This window comes from Pseudophryne corroboree, chromosome 8 (genome assembly GCF_028390025.1).
Source record: "Pseudophryne corroboree isolate aPseCor3 chromosome 8, aPseCor3.hap2, whole genome shotgun sequence".
NCBI lineage: Eukaryota > Metazoa > Chordata > Amphibia > Anura > Myobatrachidae > Pseudophryne > Pseudophryne corroboree.
In genome coordinates, this window is record NC_086451.1 from 456,903,306 (window position 1) to 456,927,968 (window position 24,663).

At 43.9% G+C, this 24,663-nt stretch overlaps 1 protein-coding gene across 9 annotated transcripts in view; it reads right to left on the reverse strand.

The window, feature by feature from the left end:
* Nucleotides 1-270: 270 nt before the first annotated feature.
* LOC134949628 (class I histocompatibility antigen, Gogo-OKO alpha chain-like) overlaps nt 271-24,663 on the reverse strand; it is a 433,106-nt gene continuing 408,713 nt past the window's right edge. For 3 of the 9 annotated variants that reach the window (XM_063938345.1, XM_063938344.1, XM_063938337.1), the window contains 3 exons: nt 3,737-3,825; nt 3,443-3,544; nt 271-3,161 (listed from right to left, as the gene is read on the reverse strand). In XM_063938345.1, coding sequence (XP_063794415.1) covers nt 3,087-3,161; nt 3,443-3,544; nt 3,737-3,825 — 266 coding nt within the window. In that variant the 3' untranslated portion in view covers nt 271-3,086. Of the gene's footprint in view, nt 3,826-24,663 lie in introns of all 9 variants that reach the window. The other 6 variants (XM_063938340.1, XM_063938342.1, XM_063938338.1 and 3 more) reach the window with 6 other exon arrangements.

Sequence of the window (24,663 nt, forward strand, 5' to 3'; positions counted from 1 at the left end):
GATAAGAAACAGCATCCTATGTAACCTACAGTATGCACACAATGAAGCAGACCAGAGAGGATCTGATAAAAGCTTGTCGTGTTGATTTCACCCTCTGGCCACATTCTATGCTGATCTGAATGACATTGCTTGCTGTACTTCAGTGAGTTGAGGGGTGACAGAAGCACCAACTTTATCCCCGTTTCTGTGGAACGCCAGCAGTAGTCACCTGTGTTGGAGACAAGACTGATCATAACACGGAACATATAGAACTGAGAAGGCGCCAACACATTTGTGTCTTACACTTATTTTATTAATTTATTGACAGCTTAAAGTGATAATCACAGAAATACTCCTATCTATTGGTATAATGCCCCCACACAATGTGATATTATTTATCATCTCCCTGGTATAATCTTGTGTGACTATGGAGATTGTAACCTGAAGATTTATCTGTCCAATCTGTCTGGTGGGAACACAAACCTAGTAATGTATGGGAGCAAGTGACAATCATCCATTTACTCCCAGACACCGGGAAACAGACAGAGGCCGTTCAGACAAATTGTGTAAATCTATGTAATCTAACAAATTTATTCAAACAATCTTTTTTGTTCATTTCCAGCATAAGTAGCGCCATGCGCTCTAACATAAGTCACTGCACACAGTAGATGGGACTTTCCAGTACAGGACTGGATGGTGGTACAGCCAACAGGACATGATATCAGGATTTCCACGTGGTTGTTATTACCTTTGATAAATAGCACGTCTATATATCTGTACATGTATGTAAGGGCTTCATTTCACTGGAAGATGGTTATTCATGGCTGGAGTACACCTGGAGTTGTCACCTGATCTGTCACTAGCCCACTGGCCAATCCCTACCTATGTGACGCACATTACATGTATGTGATTTACCATTAGCTGACTTTCTGTCATCCTAACAACCTACACACAATTCCATCACACATATGTATATACCCCTCCATCATACCCTGTGTCATCCAATGGTCACATCCTGATTTATCAGTCATTCCCTACATGTTCCTGTGTGACCGGACACATCCTTATTACACAGCCCAGAGTCACTCAGATGGGTATAAGCAGGGAGACCGGCAGCAGCCGGGGCAGACTAGATGGGCCAAGTGGTTCTTATCTGCTGTCACATTCTATGTTTCTGTGTCCCAGGTGGAATAAGACGCTGGAGATGAGACTTAGGAAATCATTATTAAATTTTAGCTAAAAAATCAAAATAATAGAATACTGTAATAAAAAGCATAAACGTGAAACCCCGACACCTTTATTACAGATCTGATGTGAGAGAGAATCCCAGGAACCAGTGTGTGATAGAGGCCGGTAACTGTACATTCTACACATACAGGGAACCGGTCATAGAGCTAATGTAATACAGATAGCTCAGCGATGTATAACTGTGTATTGTGTTACTGTATAGGCTCAGCTGATGTGTAATGCAGATAGCTCAGCGATGTATAACTGTGTATTGTGTTACTGTATAGGCTCAGCTAATGTAATGCAGATAGCTCAGAGATGTATAACTGTGTATTGTGTTACTGTATAGGCTCAGCTGATGTGTAATGCAGATAGCTCAGCGATGTATAACTGTATTGTGTTACTGTATAGGCTCAGCTGATGAGTAATGCAGATAGCTCAGCGATGTATAACTGTGTATTGTGTTACTGTATAGGCTCAGCTGATGTGTAATGCAGATAGCTCAGCGATGTATAACTGTATTGTGTTACTGTAGGCTCAGCTGATGTGTAATGCAGATAGCTCAGCGATGTATAACTGTGTATTGTGTTACTGTATAGGCTCAGCTGATGTGTAACTGTGTATTGTGTTACTGTATAGGCTCAGCTGATGTATAACTGTGTATTGTGTTACTGTATAGGCTCAGCTGATGTGTAATGCAGATGGCTCAGCGATGTATAACTGTGTATTGTGTTACTGTATAGGCTCAGCTGATGTGTAATGCAGATAGCTCAGCGATGTATAACTGTGTATTGTGTTACTGTATAGGCTCAGCTGATGTGTAATGCAGATAGCTCCGCGACGTATGACTGTGTATTGTGTTACTGTATAGACTCAGCTGATGTGTAATGCAGATAGCTCAGCGATGTATAACTGTGTATTGTGTTACTGTATAGGCTCAGCTGATGTGTAATGCAGATAGCTCAGCGATGTATAACTGTGTATTGTGTTACTGTATAGGCTCAGCTGATGTGTAATGCAGATAGCTCAGCGATGTATAACTGTGTATTGTGTTACTGTATAGGCTCAGCTGATGTGTAATGCAGATAGCTCAGAGATGTATAACTGTGTATTGTGTTACTGTATAGGCTCAGCTGATGTGTAATGCAGATAGCTCAGCGATGTATAACTGTATTGTGTTACTGTATAGGCTCAGCTGATGTGTAATGCAGATAGCTCAGCGATGTATAACTGTGTATTGTGTTACTGTATAGGCTCAGCTGATGTGTAATGCAGATAGCTCAGCGATGTATAACTGTGTATTGTGTTACTGTATAGGCTCAGATGATGTGTAATACAGATAGCTCAGCGATGTATAACTGTGTATTGTGTTACTGTATAGGCTCAGCTGATGTGTAATGCAGATAGCTCAGCGATGTGTAACTGTGTATTGTGTTACAATATAGGCTCAGCTGATGTGTTACGCAGATAGCTCAGCGATGTATAACTGTGTATTGTGTTACTGTATAGGCTCAGCTGATGTTTTACGCAGATAGCTCAGCGATGTGTAACTGTGTATTGTGTTACTGTATAGGCTCAGCTGATGTGTAATGCAGATAGCTCAGCGATGTATAACTGTGTATTGTGTTACTGTATAGGCTCAGCTGATGTGTAATGTAGATAGCTCAGCGATGTATAACTGTATTGTGTTACTGTATAGGCTCAGCTGATGTGTAATGCAGATAGCTCAGCGATGTATAACTGTGTATTGTGTTACTGTATAGGCTCAGCTGATGTGTAATACAGATAGCTCAGCGATGTATAACTGTGTATTGTGTTACTGTATAGGCTCAGCTGATGTGTAATGCAGATAGCTCAGCGATGTATAACTGTGTATTGTGTTACTGTATAGGCTCAGCTGATGTGTAATGCAGATAGCTCAGCGATGTATAACTGTGTATTGTGTTACTGTATAGGCTCAGCTGATGTGTAATGCAGATAGCTCAGCGAAGTGTAACTGTGTATTGTGTTACTGTATAGGCTCAGCTGATGTGTAATGCAGATAGCTCAGCGATGTGTAACTGTGTATTGTGTTACTGTATAGGCTCAGCTGATGTGTAATGCAGATAGCTCAGCGATGTGTAACTGTGTATTGTGTTACTGTATAGGCTCAGCTGATGTGTAATGCAGATAGCTCAGCGATGTGTAACTGTGTATTGTGTTACTGTATAGGCTCAGCTGATGTGTAATGCAGATAGCTCAGCGATGTATAACTGTGTATTGTGTTACTGTATAGGCTCAGCGATGTGTAATGCAGATAGCTCAGCGATGTATAACTGTGTATTGTGTTACTGTATAGGCTCAGCTGATGTGTAATGCAGATAGCTCAGTGATGTATAACTGTGTATTGTGTTACTGTATAGGCTCAGCTGATGTGTAATGCAGATAGCTCAGCGATGTGTAACTGTGTATTGTGTTACTGTATAGGCTCAGCTGATGTGTAATGCAGATAGCTCAGCGATGTGTAACTGTGTATTGTGTTACTGTATAGGCAGAAGACAAGCAAGGTGACTGGTGGGGATCTGCCCGGTCTATGGCAGCAGCAGCGCTCAGCATTTCTCCTCTGTGTGGCTCCTCCATCTACAATGACAAAGATCCAACGTCATTATCACAGAAGAGGCTGTAATAGGGGTGTAATATGTGTAATAATTATCTGTATAACATGGATCCCTCATATACTGATCAGCTGTGATGTCATCTGTCTCTGGTTATACAGCAAAGAGGAAATCACTGATACACACACAGGAGACTGTAACATGTACCTGAGATTACAGGAAGAGCCGTCACCTGTTCTGTCAGGTCACAGACAGGCAGAGATACATACAGAGACTGTATATGACTCAGCTGCAGGTATACTGTATACAGACAGGCAGAGATAAGTACAGAGACTGCATATGACTCAGCTGCAGGTATACTGTATACAGACAGGCAGAGGTAAGTACAGAGACTGCATATGACTCAGCTGCAGGTATACTGTATACAGACAGGCAGAGATAAGTACAGAGACTGCAAATGACTCAGCTGCAGGTATACTGTATACAGACAGGCAGAGATAAGTACAGAGACTGTATATGACTCAGCTGCAGGTATACTGTATACAGACAGGCAGAGATAAGTACAGAGACTGCATATGACTCAGCTGAAGGTATACTGTATATAGACAGGCAGATATAAGTACAGAGACTGCATATGACTCAGCTGCAGGTATACTGTATACAGACAGGCAGAGATAAGTACAGAGACTGCATATGACTCAGCTGCAGGTATACTGTATATAGACAGGCAGATATAAGTACAGAGACTGCATATGACTCAGCTGCAGGTATACTGTATACAGACAGGCAGAGATAAGTACAGAGACTGCATATGACTCAGCTGCAGGTATATAGTATACAGACAGGCAGAGATAAGTACAGAGACCGCATATGACTCAGCTTCAGGAATACTGTATACAGACAGGCAGAGATAAGTACAGAGACTGCATATGACTCAGCTGCAGGTATACTGTATACAGACAGGCAGAGATAAGTACAGAGACTGTATATGACTCAGCTGCAGGTATACTGTATACAGACAGGCAGAGATAAGTACAGAGACCGCATATGACTCAGCTGCAGGTATACTGTATACAGACAGGCAGCGATAAGTACATAGACTGTATATGACTCAGCTGCAGGTATACTGTATACAGACAGGCAGAGATAAGTACAGAGACTGCATATGACTCAGCTGCAGGTATACTGTATACAGACAGACAGAGATAAGTACAGAGACTGCATATGACTGAGCTGCAGGTATACTGTATACAGACAGGCAGAGATAAGTACAGAGACTGCATATGACTCAGCTGCAGGTATACTGTATACAGACAGGCAGAGATAAGTACAGAGACTGCATATGACTCAGCTGCAGGTATACTGTATACAGACAGGCAGAGATAAGTCCAGAGACTGCATATGACTCAGCTGCAGGTATATAGTATACAGACAGGCAGAGATAAGTACAGAGACTGTATATGACTCAGCTGCAGGTATACTGTATACAGACAGGCAGAGATAAGTACAGAGACCGCATATGACTCAGCTGCAGGTATACTGTATACAGACAGGTAGAGATAAGTACAGAGACTGCATATGACTCAGCTGCAGGTATACTGTATACAGACAGGCAGAGATAAGTACATAGACTGTATATGACTCAGCTGCAGGTATACTGTATACAGACAGGCAGAGATAAGTACAGAGACTGCATATGACTCAGCTGCAGGTATACTGTATACAGACAGACAGAGATAAGTACAGAGACTGCATATGACTCAGCTGCAGGTATACTGTATACAGACAGACAGAGATAAGTACAGAGACTGCATATGACTCAGCTGCAGGTATACTGTATACAGACAGGCAGAGATAAGTACAGAGACTGCATATGACTCAGCTGCAGGTATACTGTATACAGACAGGCAGAGATAAGTATAGAGACCGCATATGACTCAGCTGCAGGAATACTGTATACAGACAGGCAGAGATAAGTACAGAGACTGCATATGACTGAGCTGCAGGTATACTGTATACAGACAGGCAGAGATAAGTACAGAGACTGCATATGACTCAGCTGCAGGTATACTGTATACAGACAGACAGAGATAAGTACAGAGACTGCATATGACTCAGCTGCAGGTATACTGTATACAGACAGGCAGAGATAAGTACAGAGACTGCATATGACTCAGCTGCAGGTATACTGTATACAGACATGCAGAGATAAGTACAGAGACTGCATATGACTCGGATGCAGGTATATAGTATACACACAGGCAAAGATAAGTACAGAGACTACATATGACTCAGCTGCAGGTATACTGTATACAGACAGGCAGAGATAAGTACAGAGACTGCATATGACTCAGCTGCAGGTATATAGTATACAGACAGGCAGAGATAAGTACAGAGACCGCATATGACTCAGCTGCAGGAATACTGTATACAGACAGGCAGAGATAAGTACAGAGACTGCATATGACTCAGCTGCAGGTATACTGTATACAGACAGGCAGAGATAAGTACAGAGACTGCATATGACTCAGCTGCAGGTATACTGTATACAGACAGGCAGAGATAAGTACAGAGACTGCATATGACTCAGCTGCAGGAATACTGTATACAGACAGGCAGAGATAAGTACAGAGACTGCATATGTCTCAGCTGCAGGTATACTGTATACAGACAGGCAGAGATAAGTACAGAGACTGTATATGACTCAGCTGCAGGTATACTGTATACAGACAGGCAGAGATAAGTACAGAGACTGCATATGACTCAGCTGCAGGTATACTGTATACAGACAGGCAGAGATAAGTACAGAGACTGCATATGACGCAGCTGCAGGTATACTGTATACAGACAGGTAGAGATAAGTACAGAGACTGCATATGACTCAGCCGCAGGTATACTGTATACAGACAGGCAGAGATAAGTACAGAGACTGCATATGACTCAGCTGCAGGTATACTGTATACAGACAGGCAGAGATAAGTACAGAGACTGCATATGACTCAGCTGCAGGTATACTGTATACAGACAGGCAGAGATAAGTACAGAAACCGCATATAGGCCCTCATTCCGAGTTGTTCGCTCGCAAGGCGAATGTAGCAGAGTTACACACGCTAAGCCGCCGCCTACTGGGAGTGAATCTTAGCTTCTTAAAATTGCGACCGACATACGCGCAATATTGCGATTACAAACGAGTTAGCAGTTTCTGAGTAGCTTCAGACTTACTCTGCCTGTGCGATCAGTTCAGTGCTTTTCGTTCCTGGCTGACGTCATAAACACACCCAGCGTTCGCCCAGGCACTCCCACCGTTTCTCCGGCCACTCCTGCGTTTTTTCCGGAAACGGTAGCGTTTCCAGCCACACGCCCCTAAAACGCCGTGCATCCGCCCAGTAACACCCATTTCCTGTCAATCACAATGCGAACGTCGGAGCGATGAAAATGCCGTGAGTAAACTTACTTTCTTCATAGTAAAGTTACTTGGCGCAGTCGCAGTGCGAACATTGCGCATGCGCACTAAGAGAATTCTCACTGCGATGCGATGAAAAACTCCGAGCGAACAACTCGGAATGAGGGCCATAACTCAGCTGCAGGTATACAGTATACAGACAGGCAGAGATAAGTACAGAGACTGCATATGACTCAGCTGCAGGTATACTGTATACAGACAGGCAGAGATAAGTACAGAGACTGGATATGACTCAGCTGCAGGTATACTGTATACAGACAGGCAGAGATAAGTACAGAGACTGCATATGACTCAGCTGCAGGTATACTGTATACAGACAGGCAGAGATAAGTACAGAGACTGCATATGACTCAGCTGCAGGTATACTGTATACAGACAGGCAGAGGTAAGTACAGAGACTGCATATGACTCAGCTGCAGGTATACAGTATACAGACAGGCAGAGATAAGTACAGAGACTGCATATGACTCAGCTGCAGGTATACTGTATACAGACCGGCAGAGATAAGTACAGAGACTATATATGACTCAGCTGCAGGTATATAGTATACAGACAGGCAGAGATAAGTCCAGAGACTGCATATGACTCAGCTGCAGGTATATAGTATACAGACAGGCAGAGATAAGTACAGAGACTGTATATGACTCAGCTGCAGGTATACTGTATACAGACAGGCAGAGATAAGTACAGAGACCGCATATGACTCAGCTGCAGGTATACTGTATACAGACAGGTAGAGATAAGTACAGAGACTGCATATGACTCAGCTGCAGGTATACTGTATACAGACAGGCAGAGATAAGTACATAGACTGTATATGACTCAGCTGCAGGTATACTGTATACAGACAGGCAGAGATAAGTACAGAGACTGCATATGACTCAGCTGCAGGTATACTGTATACAGACAGACAGAGATAAGTACAGAGACTGCATATGACTCAGCTGCAGGTATACTGTATACAGACAAACAGAGATAAGTACAGAGACTGCATATGACTGAGCTGCAGGTATACTGTATACAGACAGGCAGAGATAAGTACAGAGACTGCATATGACTCAGCTGCAGGTATACTGTATACAGACAGACAGAGATAAGTACAGAGACTGCATATGACTCAGCTGCAGGTATACTGTATACAGACAGGCAGAGATAAGTACAGAGACTGCATATGACTCAGCTGCAGGTATACTGTATACAGACAGGCAGAGATAAGTATAGAGACTGCATATGACTCAGCTGCAGGTATATAGTATACAGACAGGCAGAGATAAGTACAGAGACTGCATATGACGCAGCTGCAGGTATATTGTATACAGACAGGCAGAGATAAGTACAGAGACTGCATATGACTCAGCTGCAGGTATACTGTATACAGACATGCAGAGATAAGTACAGAGACTGCATATGACTCAGCTGCAGGTATACTGTATACAGACAGGCAGAGATAAGTACAGAGACAGCATATGACTCAGATGCAGGTATATAGTATACACACAGGCAAAGATAAGTACAGAGACTACATATGACTCAGCTGCAGGTATACTGTATACAGACAGGCAGAGATAAGTACAGAGACTGCATATGACTCAGCCGCAGGTATACAGTATACAGACAGGCAGAGGTAAGTACAGAGACTGCATATGACTTAGCTGCAGGTATACTGTATACAGACAGGCAGAGATAAGTACATAAACTGTATATGACTCAGCTGCAGGTATACTGTATACAGACAGGCAGAGATAAGTACAGAGACTGCATATGACTCAGCTGCAGGTATACTGTATACAGACAGACAGAGATAAGTACAGAGACTGCATATGACTCAGCTGCAGGTATACTGTATACAGACAGGCAGAGATAAGTACAGAGACTGCATATGACTCAGCTGCAGGTATACTGTATACAGACAGGCAGAGATAAGTACAGAGACTGCATATGACTCAGCTGCAGGTATACTGTATACAGACAGGCAGAGATAAGTACAGAGACTGCATATGACTCAGCTGCAGGTATATAGTATACAGACAGGCAGAGATAAGTACAGAGACTGCATATGACGCAGCTGCAGGTATATTGTATACAGACAGGCAGAGATAAGTACAGAGACTGCATATGACTCAGCTGCAGGTATACTGTATACCAGTGATTTTCAACCGCTGTGCCGCGGCACACTGGTGTGCCGCCAGCGGTTGTCAAGTGTGCCGCCGCCAGAGATCCCTGCTGCCAGTCCCCGTCTGCTGCCGTCTTCACTATACAATGACCGCGTAAGAGCTGCCTGCGCTGCCCGATAGTGATACTGATTTACAGCATCACTATCGGGCAGCACAGGCAGCTCTTCTGCGGTCACTGTATAGTGAAGACGGCAGCTCTCCTGCGGGCCCGCCCGTGACCCCTACGACGTGGCGTGACTCATAGGTCACGTACACATCACCATCCCGCCTAGGCAGCGACTAGTTTCCCTTCGTGGCCCGTGCTGCTGTGTTCTGCTCCTCAATGCTCCTGCCGCTAAGGGGGAAAACAAAAAAGGTTTGGGCCAGTGCTTTATGATGTGTGTGCAGTGCCATTACTATGGGGGTCAGTGTGTGTGTGGTGGCATTACTGTGGGTGTCAGTGTGTTTGGTGGCATTACTATGGGGGTCCGTGTCTCTGGTGGCATTACTGTGGGTGTCAGTGTGTTTGGTGGTATTACTATGGGGGTCAGTGTCTCTGGTGGCATTACTGTGGGTGTCAGTGTGTTTCGTGGCATTACTATGGGGGTCAGTGTATTTGGTGGCATTACTATGGGGTCAGTATATTTGGTGGCATTACTATGGGGGTCAGTGTGTCTGGTGGCATTACTGTGGAGGTCGGTGTGTGTGGTGGTATTACTATGGGGGGCAATGTGTGCAATTACTATGGGGGACAATGTGATGGCATTACTATGAGGGTCAATGTGTGGAATTACTGTGGCAGACAGTGTGTTCAAGTACTGTGCATTATTTTAATAACTGTTGGGGACAATGTGTGTGTGTGTTTTTAGCCTTGGGGACAAATATGTTTGTTTAATTTCCCTGTGTGTGTTTTATTTTTCCGTGGGGTACCGATGGTGTGCCTTGGCAATTTTTAAATCTTTTTGGTGTGCCGCGAACTGAAAAAGGTTGAAAATCACTGCTGTATACAGACATGCAGAGATAAGTACAGAGACTGCATATGACTCAGATGCAGGTATATAGTATACACACAGGCAAAGATAAGTACAGAGACTACATATGACTCAGCTGCAGGTATACTGTATACAGACTGGCAGAGATAAGTACAGAGACTGCATATGACTCAGCTGCAGGTATATAGTATACAGACAGGCAGAGATAAGTACAGAGACCGCATATGACTCAGCTGCAGGAATACTGTATACAGACAGGCAGAGATAAGTACAGAGACTGCATATGACTCAGCTGCAGGTATACTGTATACAGACAGGCAGAGATAAGTACAGAGACTGCATATGACTCAGCTGCAGGTATACTGTATACAGACAGGCAGAGATAAGTATAGAGACTGCATATGACTCAGCTGCAGGTATATAGTATACAGACAGGCAGAGATAAGTACAGAGACTGCATATGACGCAGCTGCAGTTATATTGTATACAGACAGGCAGAGATAAGTACAGAGACTGCATATGACTCAGCTGCAGGTATACTGTATACAGACATGCAGAGATAAGTACAGAGACTGCATATGACTCAGATGCAGGTATATAGTATACACACAGGCAAAGATAAGTACAGAGACTACATATGACTCAGCTGCAGGTATACTGTATACAGACTGGCAGAGATAAGTACAGAGACTGCATATGACTCAGCTGCAGGTATATAGTATACAGACAGGCAGAGATAAGTACAGAGACCGCATATGACTCAGCTGCAGGAATACTGTATACAGACAGGCAGAGATAAGTACAGAGACTGCATATGACTCAGCTGCAGGTATACTGTATACAGACAGGCAGAGATAAGTACAGAGACTGCATATGACTCAGCTGCAGGTATACTGTATACAGACAGGCAGAGATAAGTACAGAGACTGCATATGACTCAGCTGCAGGAATACTGTATACAGACAGGCAGAGATAAGTACAGAGACTGCATATGTCTCAGCTGCAGGTATACTGTATACAGACAGGCAGAGATAAGTACAGAGACTGTATATGACTCAGCTGCAGGTATACTGTATACAGACAGGCAGAGATAAGTACAGAGACTGCATATGACCCAGCTGCAGGTATACTGTATACAGACAGGCAGAGATAAGTACAGAGACTGCATATGTCCCAGCTGCAGGTATACAGTATACAGACAGGCAGAGATAAGTACAGAGACTGCATATGACTCAGCTGCAGGTATACTGTATACAGACAGGCAGAGATAAGTACAGAGACTGCATATGACTCAGCTGCAGGTATACTGTATACAGACAGGCAAAGATAAGTACAGAAACCGCATATAACTCAGCTGCAGGTATATAGTATACAGACAGGCAGAGATAAATACAGAGACTGCATATGACTCAGCTGCAGGTACACTGTATACAGACAGGCAGAGATAAGTACAGAGACTGGATATGACTCAGCTGCAGGTATACTGTATACAGACAGGCAGAGATAAGTACAGAGACTGCATATGACTCAGCTGCAGGAATACTGTATACAGACAGGCAGAGATAAGTACAGAGACTGCATATGACTCAGCTGCAGGTATACTGTATACAGACAGGCAGAGATAAGTACAGAGACTGCATATGACTCAGCTGCAGGTATACTGTATACAGACAGGCAGAGATAAGTACAGAGACTGCATATGACTCAGCTGCAGGAATACTGTATACAGACAGGCAGAGATAAGTACAGAGACTGCATATGCCTCAGCTGCAGGTATACTGTATACAGACAGGCAGAGATAAGTACAGAGACTGTATATGACTCAGCTGCAGGTATACTGTATACAGACAGGCAGAGATAAGTACAGAGACTGAATATGACTCAGCTGCAGGTATACTGTATACAGACAGGCAGAGATAAGTACAGAGACTGCATATGACTCAGCTGCAGGTATACTGTATACAGACAGGTAGAGATAAGTACAGAGACTGCATATGACTCAGCTGCAGGTATACTGTATACAGACAGGCAGAGGTAAGTACAGAGACTGCATATGACTCAGCTGCAGGTATACAGTATACAGACAGGCAGAGATAAGTACAGAGACTGCATATGACTCAGCTGCAGGTATACTGTATACAGACCGGCAGAGATAAGTACAGAGACTATATATGACTCAGCTGCAGGTATATAGTATACAGACAGGCAGAGGTAAGTACAGAGACTGCATATGACTCAGCTGCAGGTATATAGTATACAGACAGGCAGAGATAAGTACAGAGACTGCATATGACTCAGCTGCAGGTATACTGTATACAGACCGACAGAGATAAGTACAGACACTGCATATGACTCAGCTGCAGGTATACTGTATACAGACAGGCAGAGATAAGTACAGAGACTGCATATGACTCAGCTGCAGGTATACTGTATACAGACAGGCAGAGATAAGTACAGAGACTGCATATGACTCAGCTGCAAGTATACTGTATACAGACAGGCAGAGATAAGTACAGAGACTGCATATGACTCAGCTGCAGGTACACTGTATACAGACAGGCAGAGATAAGTACAGAGACTGCATATGACTCAGCTGCAGGTATACTGTATACAGACAGGCAGAGATAAGTACAGAGACCGCATATGACTCAGCTGCAGGTATACTGTATACAGACAGGCAGAGATAAGTATAGAGACTGCATATGACTCAGCAGCAGATATACTGTATACAGACAGGCAGAGATAAGTACAGAGACTGCATATGACTGAGCTGCAGGTATACTGTATACAGACAGGCAGAGATAAGTACAGAGACTGCATATGACTGAGCTGCAGGTATACTGTATACAGACAGGCAGAGATAAGTACAGAGACTGTATATGACTCAGCTGCAGGTATACTGTATACAGACAGGCAGAGATAAGTACAGAGACTGCATATGTCTCAGCTGCAGGTATACTGTATACAGACAGGCAGAGATAAGTACAGAGACTGTATATGACTCAGCTGCAGGTATACTGTATACAGACAGGCAGAGATAAGTACAGAGACTGCATATGACTCAGCTGCAGGTATACTGTATACAGACAGGCAGAGATAAGTACAGAGACTGCATATGACCCAGCTGCAGGTATACTGTATACAGACAGGCAGAGATAAGTACAGAGACTGCATATGTCCCAGCTGCAGGTATACAGTATACAGACAGGCAGAGATAAGTACAGAGACTGCATATGACTCAGCTGCAGGTATACTGTATACAGACAGGCAGAGATAAGTACAGAGACTGCATATGACTCAGCTGCAGGTATACTGTATACAGACAGGCAGAGATAAGTACAGAAACCGCATATAACTTAGCTGCAGGTATATAGTATACAGACAGGCAGAGATAAGTACAGAGACTGCATATGACTCAGCTGCAGGTACACTGTATACAGACAGGCAGAGATAAGTACAGAGACTGGATATGACTCAGCTGCAGGTATACTGTATACAGACAGGCAGAGATAAGTACAGAGACTGCATATGACTCAGCTGCAGGTATACTGTATACAGACAGGCAGAGATAAGTACAGAGACTGCATATGACGCAGCTGCAGGTATATTGTATACAGACAGGCAGAGATAAGTACAGAGACTGCATATGACTCAGCTGCAGGTATACTGTATACAGACAGGTAGAGATAAGTACAGAGACTGCATATGACTCAGCCGCAGGTATACTGTATACAGACAGGCAGAGATAAGTACAGAGACTGCATATGACTCAGCTGCAGGTATACTGTATACAGACAGGCAGAGATAAGTACAGAGACTGCATATGACTCAGCTGCAGGTATACTGTATACAGACAGGCAGAGATAAGTACAGAAACCGCATATAACTCAGCTGCAGGTATACAGTATACAGACAGGCAGAGATAAGTACAGAGACTGCATATGACTCAGCTGCAGGTATACTGTATACAGACAGGCAGAGATAAGTACAGAGACTGGATATGACTCAGCTGCAGGTATACTGTATACAGACAGGCAGAGATAAGTACAGAGACTGCATATGACTCAGCTGCAGGTATACTGTATACAGACAGGCAGAGATAAGTACAGAGACTGCATATGACTCAGCTGCAGGTATACTGTATACAGACAGGCAGAGGTAAGTACAGAGACTGCATATGACTCAGCTGCAGGTATACAGTATACAGACAGGCAGAGATAAGTACAGAGACTGCATATGACTCAGCTGCAGGTATACTGTATACAGACCGGCAGAGATAAGTACAGAGACTATATATGACTCAGCTGCAGGTATATAGTATACAGACAGGCAGAGGTAAGTACAGAGACTGCATATGACTCAGCTGCAGGTATATAGTATACAGACCGACAGAGATAAGTACAGACACTGCATATGACTCAGCTGCAGGTATACTGTATACAGACAGGCAGAGATAAGTACAGAGACTGCATATGACTCAGCTGCAGGTATACTGTATACAGACAGGCAGAGATAAGTACAGAGACTGCATATGACTCAGCTGCAGGTATATAGTATACAGACAGGCATAGATAAGTACAGAGACTGCATATGACTCAGCTGCAGGTACACTGTATACAGACAGGCAGAGGTAAGTACAGATACTGCATATGACTCAGCTGCAGGTATACAGTATACAGACAGGCAGAGATAAGTACAGAGACTGCATATGACTCAGCTGCAGGTATACTGTATACAACAGGCAGAGATAAGTATAGGCACTGCATATGACTCAGCTGCATGTATACTGTATACAGACAGGCAGAGGTAAGTATAGAGACTGCATATGACTCAGCTGCAGGTATACTGTATACAGACAGGCAGTGATAAGTACAGAGACTGCATATGACTCAGCTGCAGGTATATTGTATACAGACAGGCAGAGGTAAGTATAGAGACTGCATATGACTCAGCTGCAGGTATACTGTATACAACAGGCAGAGATAAGTATAGGCACTGCATATGACTCAGCTGCAGGTATACTGTATACAGACAGGCAGAGATAAGTACAGAGACTGCATATGACTCAGCTGCAGGTATACTGTATACAGACGGGCAGAAATAAGTATAGAGACTGCATATGACTCAGCTGCAGGTATACTGTATACAGACAGGCAGAGATAAGTACAGAGACTACATATGACTTAGCTGCAGGTATACTGTATACAGACAGGCAGAGATAAGTACACAGACTGTACTTATCTCTGCCTGTCTGTATACAGTATACATGCAGCTGAGTCATATGCAGTCTGTGTACTTATCTCTGCCTGTCTGTATACAGTATACCTGCAGCTAAGTCATATGTAGTCTCTGTACTTATCTCTGCCTGTCTGTATACAGTATACCTGCAGCTGAGTCATATGCAGTCTCTATACTTATTTCTGCCCGTCTGTATACAGTATACCTGCAGCTGAGTCATATGCAGTCTCTGTACTTATCTCTGCCTGTCTGTATACAGTATACCTGCAGCTGAGTCATATGCAGTGCCTATACTTATCTCTGCCTGTTGTATACAGTATACCTGCAGCTGAGTCATATGCAGTCTCTATACTTACCTCTGCCTGTCTGTATACAATATACCTGCAGCTGAGTCATATGCAGTCTCTGTACTTATCACTGCCTGTCTGTATACAGTATACCTGCAGCTGAGTCATATGCAGTCTCTATACTTACCTCTGCCTGTCTGTATACAGTATACATGCAGCTGAGTCATATGCAGTGCCTATACTTATCTCTGCCTGTTGTATACAGTATACCTGCAGCTGAGTCATATGCAGTCTCTGTACTTATCTCTGCCTGTCTGTATACTGTATACCTGCAGCTGAGTCATATGCAGTATCTGTACTTACCTCTGCCTGTCTGTATACAGTGTACCTGCAGCTGAGTCATATGCAGTCTCTGTACTTATCTATGCCTGTCTGTATACTATATACCTGCAGCTGAGTCATATGCAGTCTCTGTACTTATCTCTGCCTGTCTGTATACAGTATACCTGCAGCTGAGTCATATGCAGTCTCTGTACTTATCTCTGCCTGTCTGTATACAGTATACCTGCAGCTGAGACATATACAGTCTCTGTACTTATCTCTGCCTGTCTGTATACTATATACCTGCAGCTGAGTCATATGCAGTCTCTGTACTTATCTCTGCCTGTCTGTATACAGTATACCTGCAGCTGAGTCATATGCAGTCTCTGTACTTATCTCTGCCTGTCTGTATACAGTATACCTGCAGCTGAGTCATATGCAGTCTCTGTACTTATCTCTGCCTGTCTGTATACAGTATATCTGCTGCTGAGTCATATGCAGTCTCTATACTTATCTCTGCCTGTCTGTATACAGTATACCTGCAGCTGAGTCATATGCGGTCTCTGTACTTATCTCTGCCTGTCTGTATACAGTATACCTGCAGCTGAGTCATATGCAGTCTCTGTACTTATCTCTGCCTGTCTGTATACAGTGTACCTGCAGCTGAGTCATATGCAGTCTCTGTACTTATCTCTGCCTGTCTGTATACAGTATACTTGCAGCTGAGTCATATGCAGTCTCTGTACTTATCTCTGCCTGTCTGTATACAGTATACCTGCAGCTGAGTCATATGCAGTCTCTGTACTTATCTCTGCCTGTCTGTATACAGTATACCTGCAGCTGAGTCATATGCAGTGTCTGTACTTATCTCTGTCGGTCTGTATACTATATACCTGCAGCTGAGTCATATGCAGTCTCTGTACTTACCTCTGCCTGTCTGTATACTATATACCTGCAGCTGAGTCATATATAGTCTCTGTACTTATCTCTGCCGGTCTGTATACAGTATACCTGCAGCTGAGTCATATGCAGTCTCTGTACTTATCTCTGCCTGTCTGTATACTGTATACCTGCAGCTGAGTCATATGCAGTCTCTGTACTTACCTCTGCCTGTCTGTATACAGTATACCTGCAGCTGAGTCATATGCAGTCTCTGTACTTATCTCTGCCTGTCTGTATACAGTATACCTGCAGCTGAGATAAGTACAGAGACTGGATATGACTCAGCTGCAGGTATACTGTATACAGACAGGCAGAGATAAGTACAGAGACTGCATATGACTCAGCTGCAGGTATACTGTATACAGACAGGCAGAGATAAGTACAGAGACTGCATATAACTCAGCTGCAGGAATACTGTATACAGACAGGCAGAGATAAGTACACAGACTGCATATGACTCAGCTGCATGTATACTGTATACAGACAGGCAGAGATAAGTACAGAGACAGCATATGACTCAGCTGCAGGTATACTGTATACAGACAGGCAGAGATAAGTACAGAGACTGGATATGACTCAGCTGCAGGTATATAGTATACAGACAGGCAGAGATAAGTACAGAGACTGCATATGACTCAGCTGCAGGTACACTGTATACAGACAGGCAGAGATAAGTACAGAGACTGGATATGACTCAGCTGCAGGTATACTGTATACAGACAGGCAGAGATAAGTACAGAGACTGCATATGACTCAGCTGCAGGTATACTGTATACAGACAGGCAGAGATAAGTACAGAGACTGCATATGACGCAGCTGCAGGTATACTGTATACAGACAGGCAGAGATAAGTACAGAGACTGCATATGACTCAGCTGCAGGTATACTGTATACAGACAGGCAGAGATAAGTACAGAGACTGCATATGTCTCAGCTGCAGGTATACTGTATACAGACAGGCAGAGATAAGTACAGAGACTGTATATGACTCAGCTGCAGGTATACTGTATACAGACAGGCAGAGATAAGTACAGAGACTGCATATGACTCAGCTGCAGGTATACTGTATACAGACAGGCAGAGATAAGTACAGAGACTGCATATGACCCAGCTGCAGGTATACTGTATACAGACAGGCAGAGATAAGTACAGAGACTGCATATGTCCCAGCTGCAGGTATACAGTATACAGACAGGCAGAGATAAGTACAGAGACTGCATATGACTCAGCTGCAGGTATACTGTATACAGACAGGCAGAGATAAGTACAGAGACTGCATATGACTCAGCTGCAGGTATACTGTATACAGACAGGCAGAGATAAGTACAGAGACTGCATATGACGCAGCTGCAGGTATATAGTATACAGACAGGCAGAGGTAAGTACAGAGACTGCATATGACTCAGCTGCAGGTATATAGTATACAGACAGGCAGAGATAAGTACAGAGACTGCATATGACTCAGCTGCAGGTATACTGTATACAGACATGCAGAGATAAGTACAGAGACCGCATATGACACAGCTGCAGGTATACTGTATACAGACATGCAGAGATAAGTCCAGGGACTGCATATGACTCAGCTGCAGGTATACTGTATACAGACAGGCAGAGATAAGTACAGAGACTGCATATGACTCAGCTGCAGGTATACTGTGTACAGACAGGAAGAGATAAGTACAGAGACTGCATATGACTCAGCTGCAGGTATACTGTGTACAGACAGGCAGAGGTAAGTACAGAGACTGCATATGACTCAGCTGCAGGTACACTGTATACAGACAGGCAGAGGTAAGTACAGATACTGCATATGACTCAGCTGCAGGTATACAGTATACAGACAGGCAGAGATAAGTACAGAGACTGCATATGACTCAGCTGCAGGTATACTGTATACAACAGGCAGAGATAAGTATAGGCACTGCATATGACTCAGCTGCAGGTATACTGTATACAGACAGGCAGAGATAAGTACAGAGACTGCATATGACTCAGCTGCAGGTATACTGTGTACAGACAGGCAGAGATAAGTACAGAGACTGCATATGACTCAGCTGCAGGTATACTGTGTACAGACAGGGAGAGATAAGTACAGAGACTGCATATGACTCAGCTGCAGGTATACTGTGTACAGACAGGCAGAGGTAAGTACAGAGACTGCATATGACTCAGCTGCAGGTATACTGTATACAGACAGGCAGAGGTAAGTACAGACACTACATATGACTCAGCTGCAGGTATACTGTATACAGACAGGCAGAGGTAAGTACAGAGACTGCATATGACTCAGCTGCAGGTATACTGTATACAGACAGGCAGAGATAAGTACAGAGACCGCATATGACTCAGCTGCAGGTATACTGTATACAGACATGCAGAGATAAGTCCAGAGACTGCATATGACTCAGCTGCAGGTATACTGTATACAGACAGGCAGAGATAAGTACAGAGACCGCATATGACACAGCTGCAGGTATACTGTATACAGACATGCAGAGATAAGTCCAGGGACTGCATATGACTCAGCTGCAGGTATACTGTATACAGACAGGCAGAGATAAGTACAGAGACTGCATATGACTCAGCTGCAGGTATACTGTGTACAGACAGGCAGAGGTAAGTACAGAGACTGCACATGACTCAGCTGCAGGTATACTGTATACAGACTGGCAGAGGTAAGTACAGACACTACATATGACTCAGCTGCAGGTATACTGTATACAGACAGGCAGAGGTAAGTACAGAGACTGCATATGACTCAGCTGCAGGTATACTGTGTACAGACAGGCAGAGATAAGTACAGAGACTGCATATGACTCAGCTGCATGTATACTGTATACAGACAGGCAGAGATAAGTCCAGAGACTGCATATGACTCAGCTGCAGGTATACTGTATACAGACAGGCAGAGATAAGTACAGAGACTGTATATGACTCAGCTGCAGGTATACTGTATACAGACAGGCAGAGATAAGTACAGAGACCGCATATGACTCAGCTGCAGGTATACTGTATACAGACATGCAGAGATAAGTACAGAGACTGCATATGACTCAGCTGCAGGTATACTGTATACAGACAGGCAGAGATAAGTACAGAGACAGCATATGACTCAGCTGCAAGTATACTGTATACAGACAGGCAGAGATAAGTACAGAGACTGCATATGACTCAGCTGCAGGTACACTGTATACAGACATGCAGAGATAAGTACAGAGACTGCATATGACTCAGCTGCAGGTATACTGTATACAGACAGGCAGAGATAAGTACAGAGACTGCATATGACTCAGCTGCAAGTATACTGTATACAGACAGGCAGAGATAAGTTTAGAGACTGCATATGACTCAGCAGCAGATATACTGTATACAGACAGGCAGAGATAAGTACAGAGACTGCATATGACTGAGCTGCAGGTATACTGTATACAGACAGGCAGAGATAAGTACAGAGACTGCATATGACTCAGCTGCAGGTATACTGTATACAGACAGGCAGAGATAAGTACAGAGACTGCATATGACTCAGCTGCAGGTATACTGTATACAGACAGGCAGAGTTAAGTACAGAGACCGCATATGACTCAGCTGCAGGTATACTGTATACAGACGGGCAGAAATAAGTATAGAGACTGCATATGTCTCAGCTGCATGTATACTGTATACAGACAGGCAGAGATAAGTACAGAGACTGCATATGACTCAGCTGCAGGTATACTGTATACAGACAGGCAGAGATAAGTACAGAGACTGCATATGACTCAGCTGCAGGTATATAGTATACAGACAGGCATAGATAAGTACAGAGACTGCATATGACTCAGCTGCAGGTACACTGTATACAGACAGGCAGAGGTAAGTACAGATACTGCATATGACTCAGCTGCAGGTATACAGTATACAGACAGGCAGAGATAAGTACAGAGACTGCATATGACTCAGCTGCAGGTATACTGTATACAACAGGCAGAGATAAGTATAGGCACTGCATATGACTCAGCTGCAGGTATACTGTATACAGACAGGCAGAGATAAGTACAGAGACTGCATATGACTCAGCTGCAGGTATACTGTGTACAGACAGGCAGAGATAAGTACAGAGACTGCATATGACTCAGCTGCAGGTATACTGTGTACAGACAGGCAGAGGTAAGTACAGAGACTGCATATGACGCAGCTGCAGGTATACTGTATACAGACAGGCAGAGGTAAGTACAGACACTACATATGACTCAGCTGCAGGTATACTGTATACAGACAGGCAGAGGTAAGTACAGAGACTGCATATGACTCAGCTGCAGGTATACTGTGTACAGACAGGCAGAGATAAGTACAGAGACTGCATATGACTCAGCTGCATGTATACTGTATACAGACAGGCAGAGGTAAGTACAGACACTACATATGACTCAGCTGCAGGTATACTGTATACAGACAGGCAGAGGTAAGTACAGAGACTGCATATGACTCAGCTGCAGGTATACTGTATACAGACAGGCAGAGATAAGTACAGAGACCGCATATGACTCAGCTGCAGGTATACTGTATACAGACATGCAGAGATAAGTCCAGGGACTGCATATGACTCAGCTGCAGGTATACTGTATACAGACAGGCAGAGGTAAGTACAGAGACTGCATATGACTCAGCTGCAGGTATACTGTGTACAGACAGGGAGAGATAAGTACAGAGACTGCATATGACTCAGCTGCAGGTATACTGTGTACAGACAGGGAGAGATAAGTACAGAGACTGCATATGACTCAGCTGCAGGTATACTGTGTACAGACAGGCAGAGGTAAGTACAGAGACTGCATATGACTCAGCTGCAGGTATACTGTATACAGACAGGCAGAGGTAAGTACAGACACTACATATGACTCAGCTGCAGGTATACTGTATACAGACAGGCAGAGGTAAGTACAGAGACTGCATATGACTCAGCTGCAGGTATACTGTGTACAGACAGGCAGAGATAAGTACAGAGACTGCATATGACTCAGCTGCATGTATACTGTATACAGACAGGCAGAGATAAGTCCAGAGACTGCATATGACTCAGCTGCAGGTATACTGTATACAGACAGGCAGAGATAAGTACAGAGACTGCATATGACTCAGCTGCAGGTATATAGTATACAGACAGGCATAGATAAGTACAGAGACTGCATATGACTCAGCTGCAGGTACACTGTATACAGACAGGCAGAGGTAAGTACAGATACTGCATATGACTCAGCTGCAGGTATACAGTATACAGACAGGCAGAGATAAGTACAGAGACTGCATATGACTCAGCTGCAGGTATACTGTATACAACAGGCAGAGATAAGTATAGGCACTGCATATGACTCAGCTGCAGGTATACTGTATACAGACAGGCAGAGATAAGTACAGAGACTGCATATGACTCAGCTGCAGGTATACTGTGTACAGACAGGCAGAGATAAGTACAGAGACTGCATATGACTCAGCTGCAGGTATACTGTGTACAGACAGGGAGAGATAAGTACAGAGACTGCATATGACTCAGCTGCAGGTATACTGTGTACAGACAGGCAGAGGTAAGTACAGAGACTGCATATGACTCAGCTGCAGGTATACTGTATACAGACAGGCAGAGGTAAGTACAGACACTACATATGACTCAGCTGCAGGTATACTGTATACAGACAGGCAGAGGTAAGTACAGAGACTGCATATGACTCAGCTGCAGGTATACTGTGTACAGACAGGCAGAGATAAGTACAGAGACTGCATATGACTCAGCTGCATGTATACTGTATACAGACAGGCAGAGATAAGTCCAGAGACTGCATATGACTCAGCTGCAGGTATACTGTATACAGACAGGCAGAGGTAAGTACAGACACTACATATGACTCAGCTGCAGGTATACTGTATACAGACAGGCAGAGGTAAGTACAGAGACTGCATATGACTCAGCTGCAGGTATACTGTATACAGACAGGCAGAGATAAGTACAGAGACCGCATATGACTCAGCTGCAGGTATACTGTATACAGACATGCAGAGATAAGTCCAGAGACTGCATATGACTCAGCTGCAGGTATACTGTATACAGACAGGCAGAGATAAGTACAGAGACCGCATATGACACAGCTGCAGGTATACTGTATACAGACATGCAGAGATAAGTCCAGGGACTGCATATGACTCAGCTGCAGGTATACTGTATACAGACAGGCAGAGATAAGTACAGAGACTGCATATGACTCAGCTGCAGGTATACTGTGTACAGACAGGGAGAGATAAGTACAGAGACTGCATATGACTCAGCTGCAGGTATACTGTGTACAGACAGGCAGAGGTAAGTACAGAGACTGCATATGACTCAGCTGCAGGTATACTGTATACAGACAGGCAGAGGTAAGTACAGACACTACATATGACTCAGCTGCAGGTATACTGTATACAGACAGGCAGAGGTAAGTACAGAGACTGCATATGACTCAGCTGCAGGTATACTGTGTACAGACAGGCAGAGATAAGTACAGAGACTGCATATGACTCAGCTGCATGTATACTGTATACAGACAGGCAGAGATAAGTCCAGAGACTGCATATGACTCAGCTGCAGGTATACTGTATACAGACAGGCAGAGATAAGTACAGAGACCGCATATGACTCAGCTGCAGGTATACTGTATACAGACATGCAGAGATAAGTACAGAGACTGCATATGACTCAGCTGCAGGTATACTGTATACAGACAGGCAGAGATAAGTACAGAGACAGCATATGACTCAGCTGCAAGTATACTGTATACAGACAGGCAGAGATAAGTACAGAGACTGCATATGACTCAGCTGCAGGTACACTGTATACAGACATGCAGAGATAAGTACAGAGACTGCATATGACTCAGCTGCAGGTATACTGTATACAGACAGGCAGAGATAAGTACAGAGACTGCATATGACTCAGCTGCAAGTATACTGTATACAGACAGGCAGAGATAAGTACAGAGACTGCATATGACTCAGCTGCAGGTACACTGTATACAGACAGGCAGAGATAAGTACAGAGACTGCATATGACTCAGCTGCATGTATACTGTATACAGACAGGCAGAGATAAGTACAGAGACTGCATATGACTCAGCTGCAGGTATACCGTATACAGACAGGCAGAGATAAGTACAGAGACCGCATATGACTCAGCAGCAGGTATACTGTATACAGACAGGCAGAGATAAGTATAGAGACTGCATATGACTCAGCAGCAGATATACTGTATACAGACAGGCAGAGATAAGTACAGAGACTGCATATGACTGAGCTGCAGGTATACTGTATACAGACAGGCAGAGATAAGTACAGAGACTGCATATGACTCAGCTGCAGGTATACTGTATATAGACAGGCAGAGATAAGTACAGAGACTGTATATGTCTCAGCTGCAGGTATACTGTATACAGACAGGCAGAGATAAGTACAGAGACT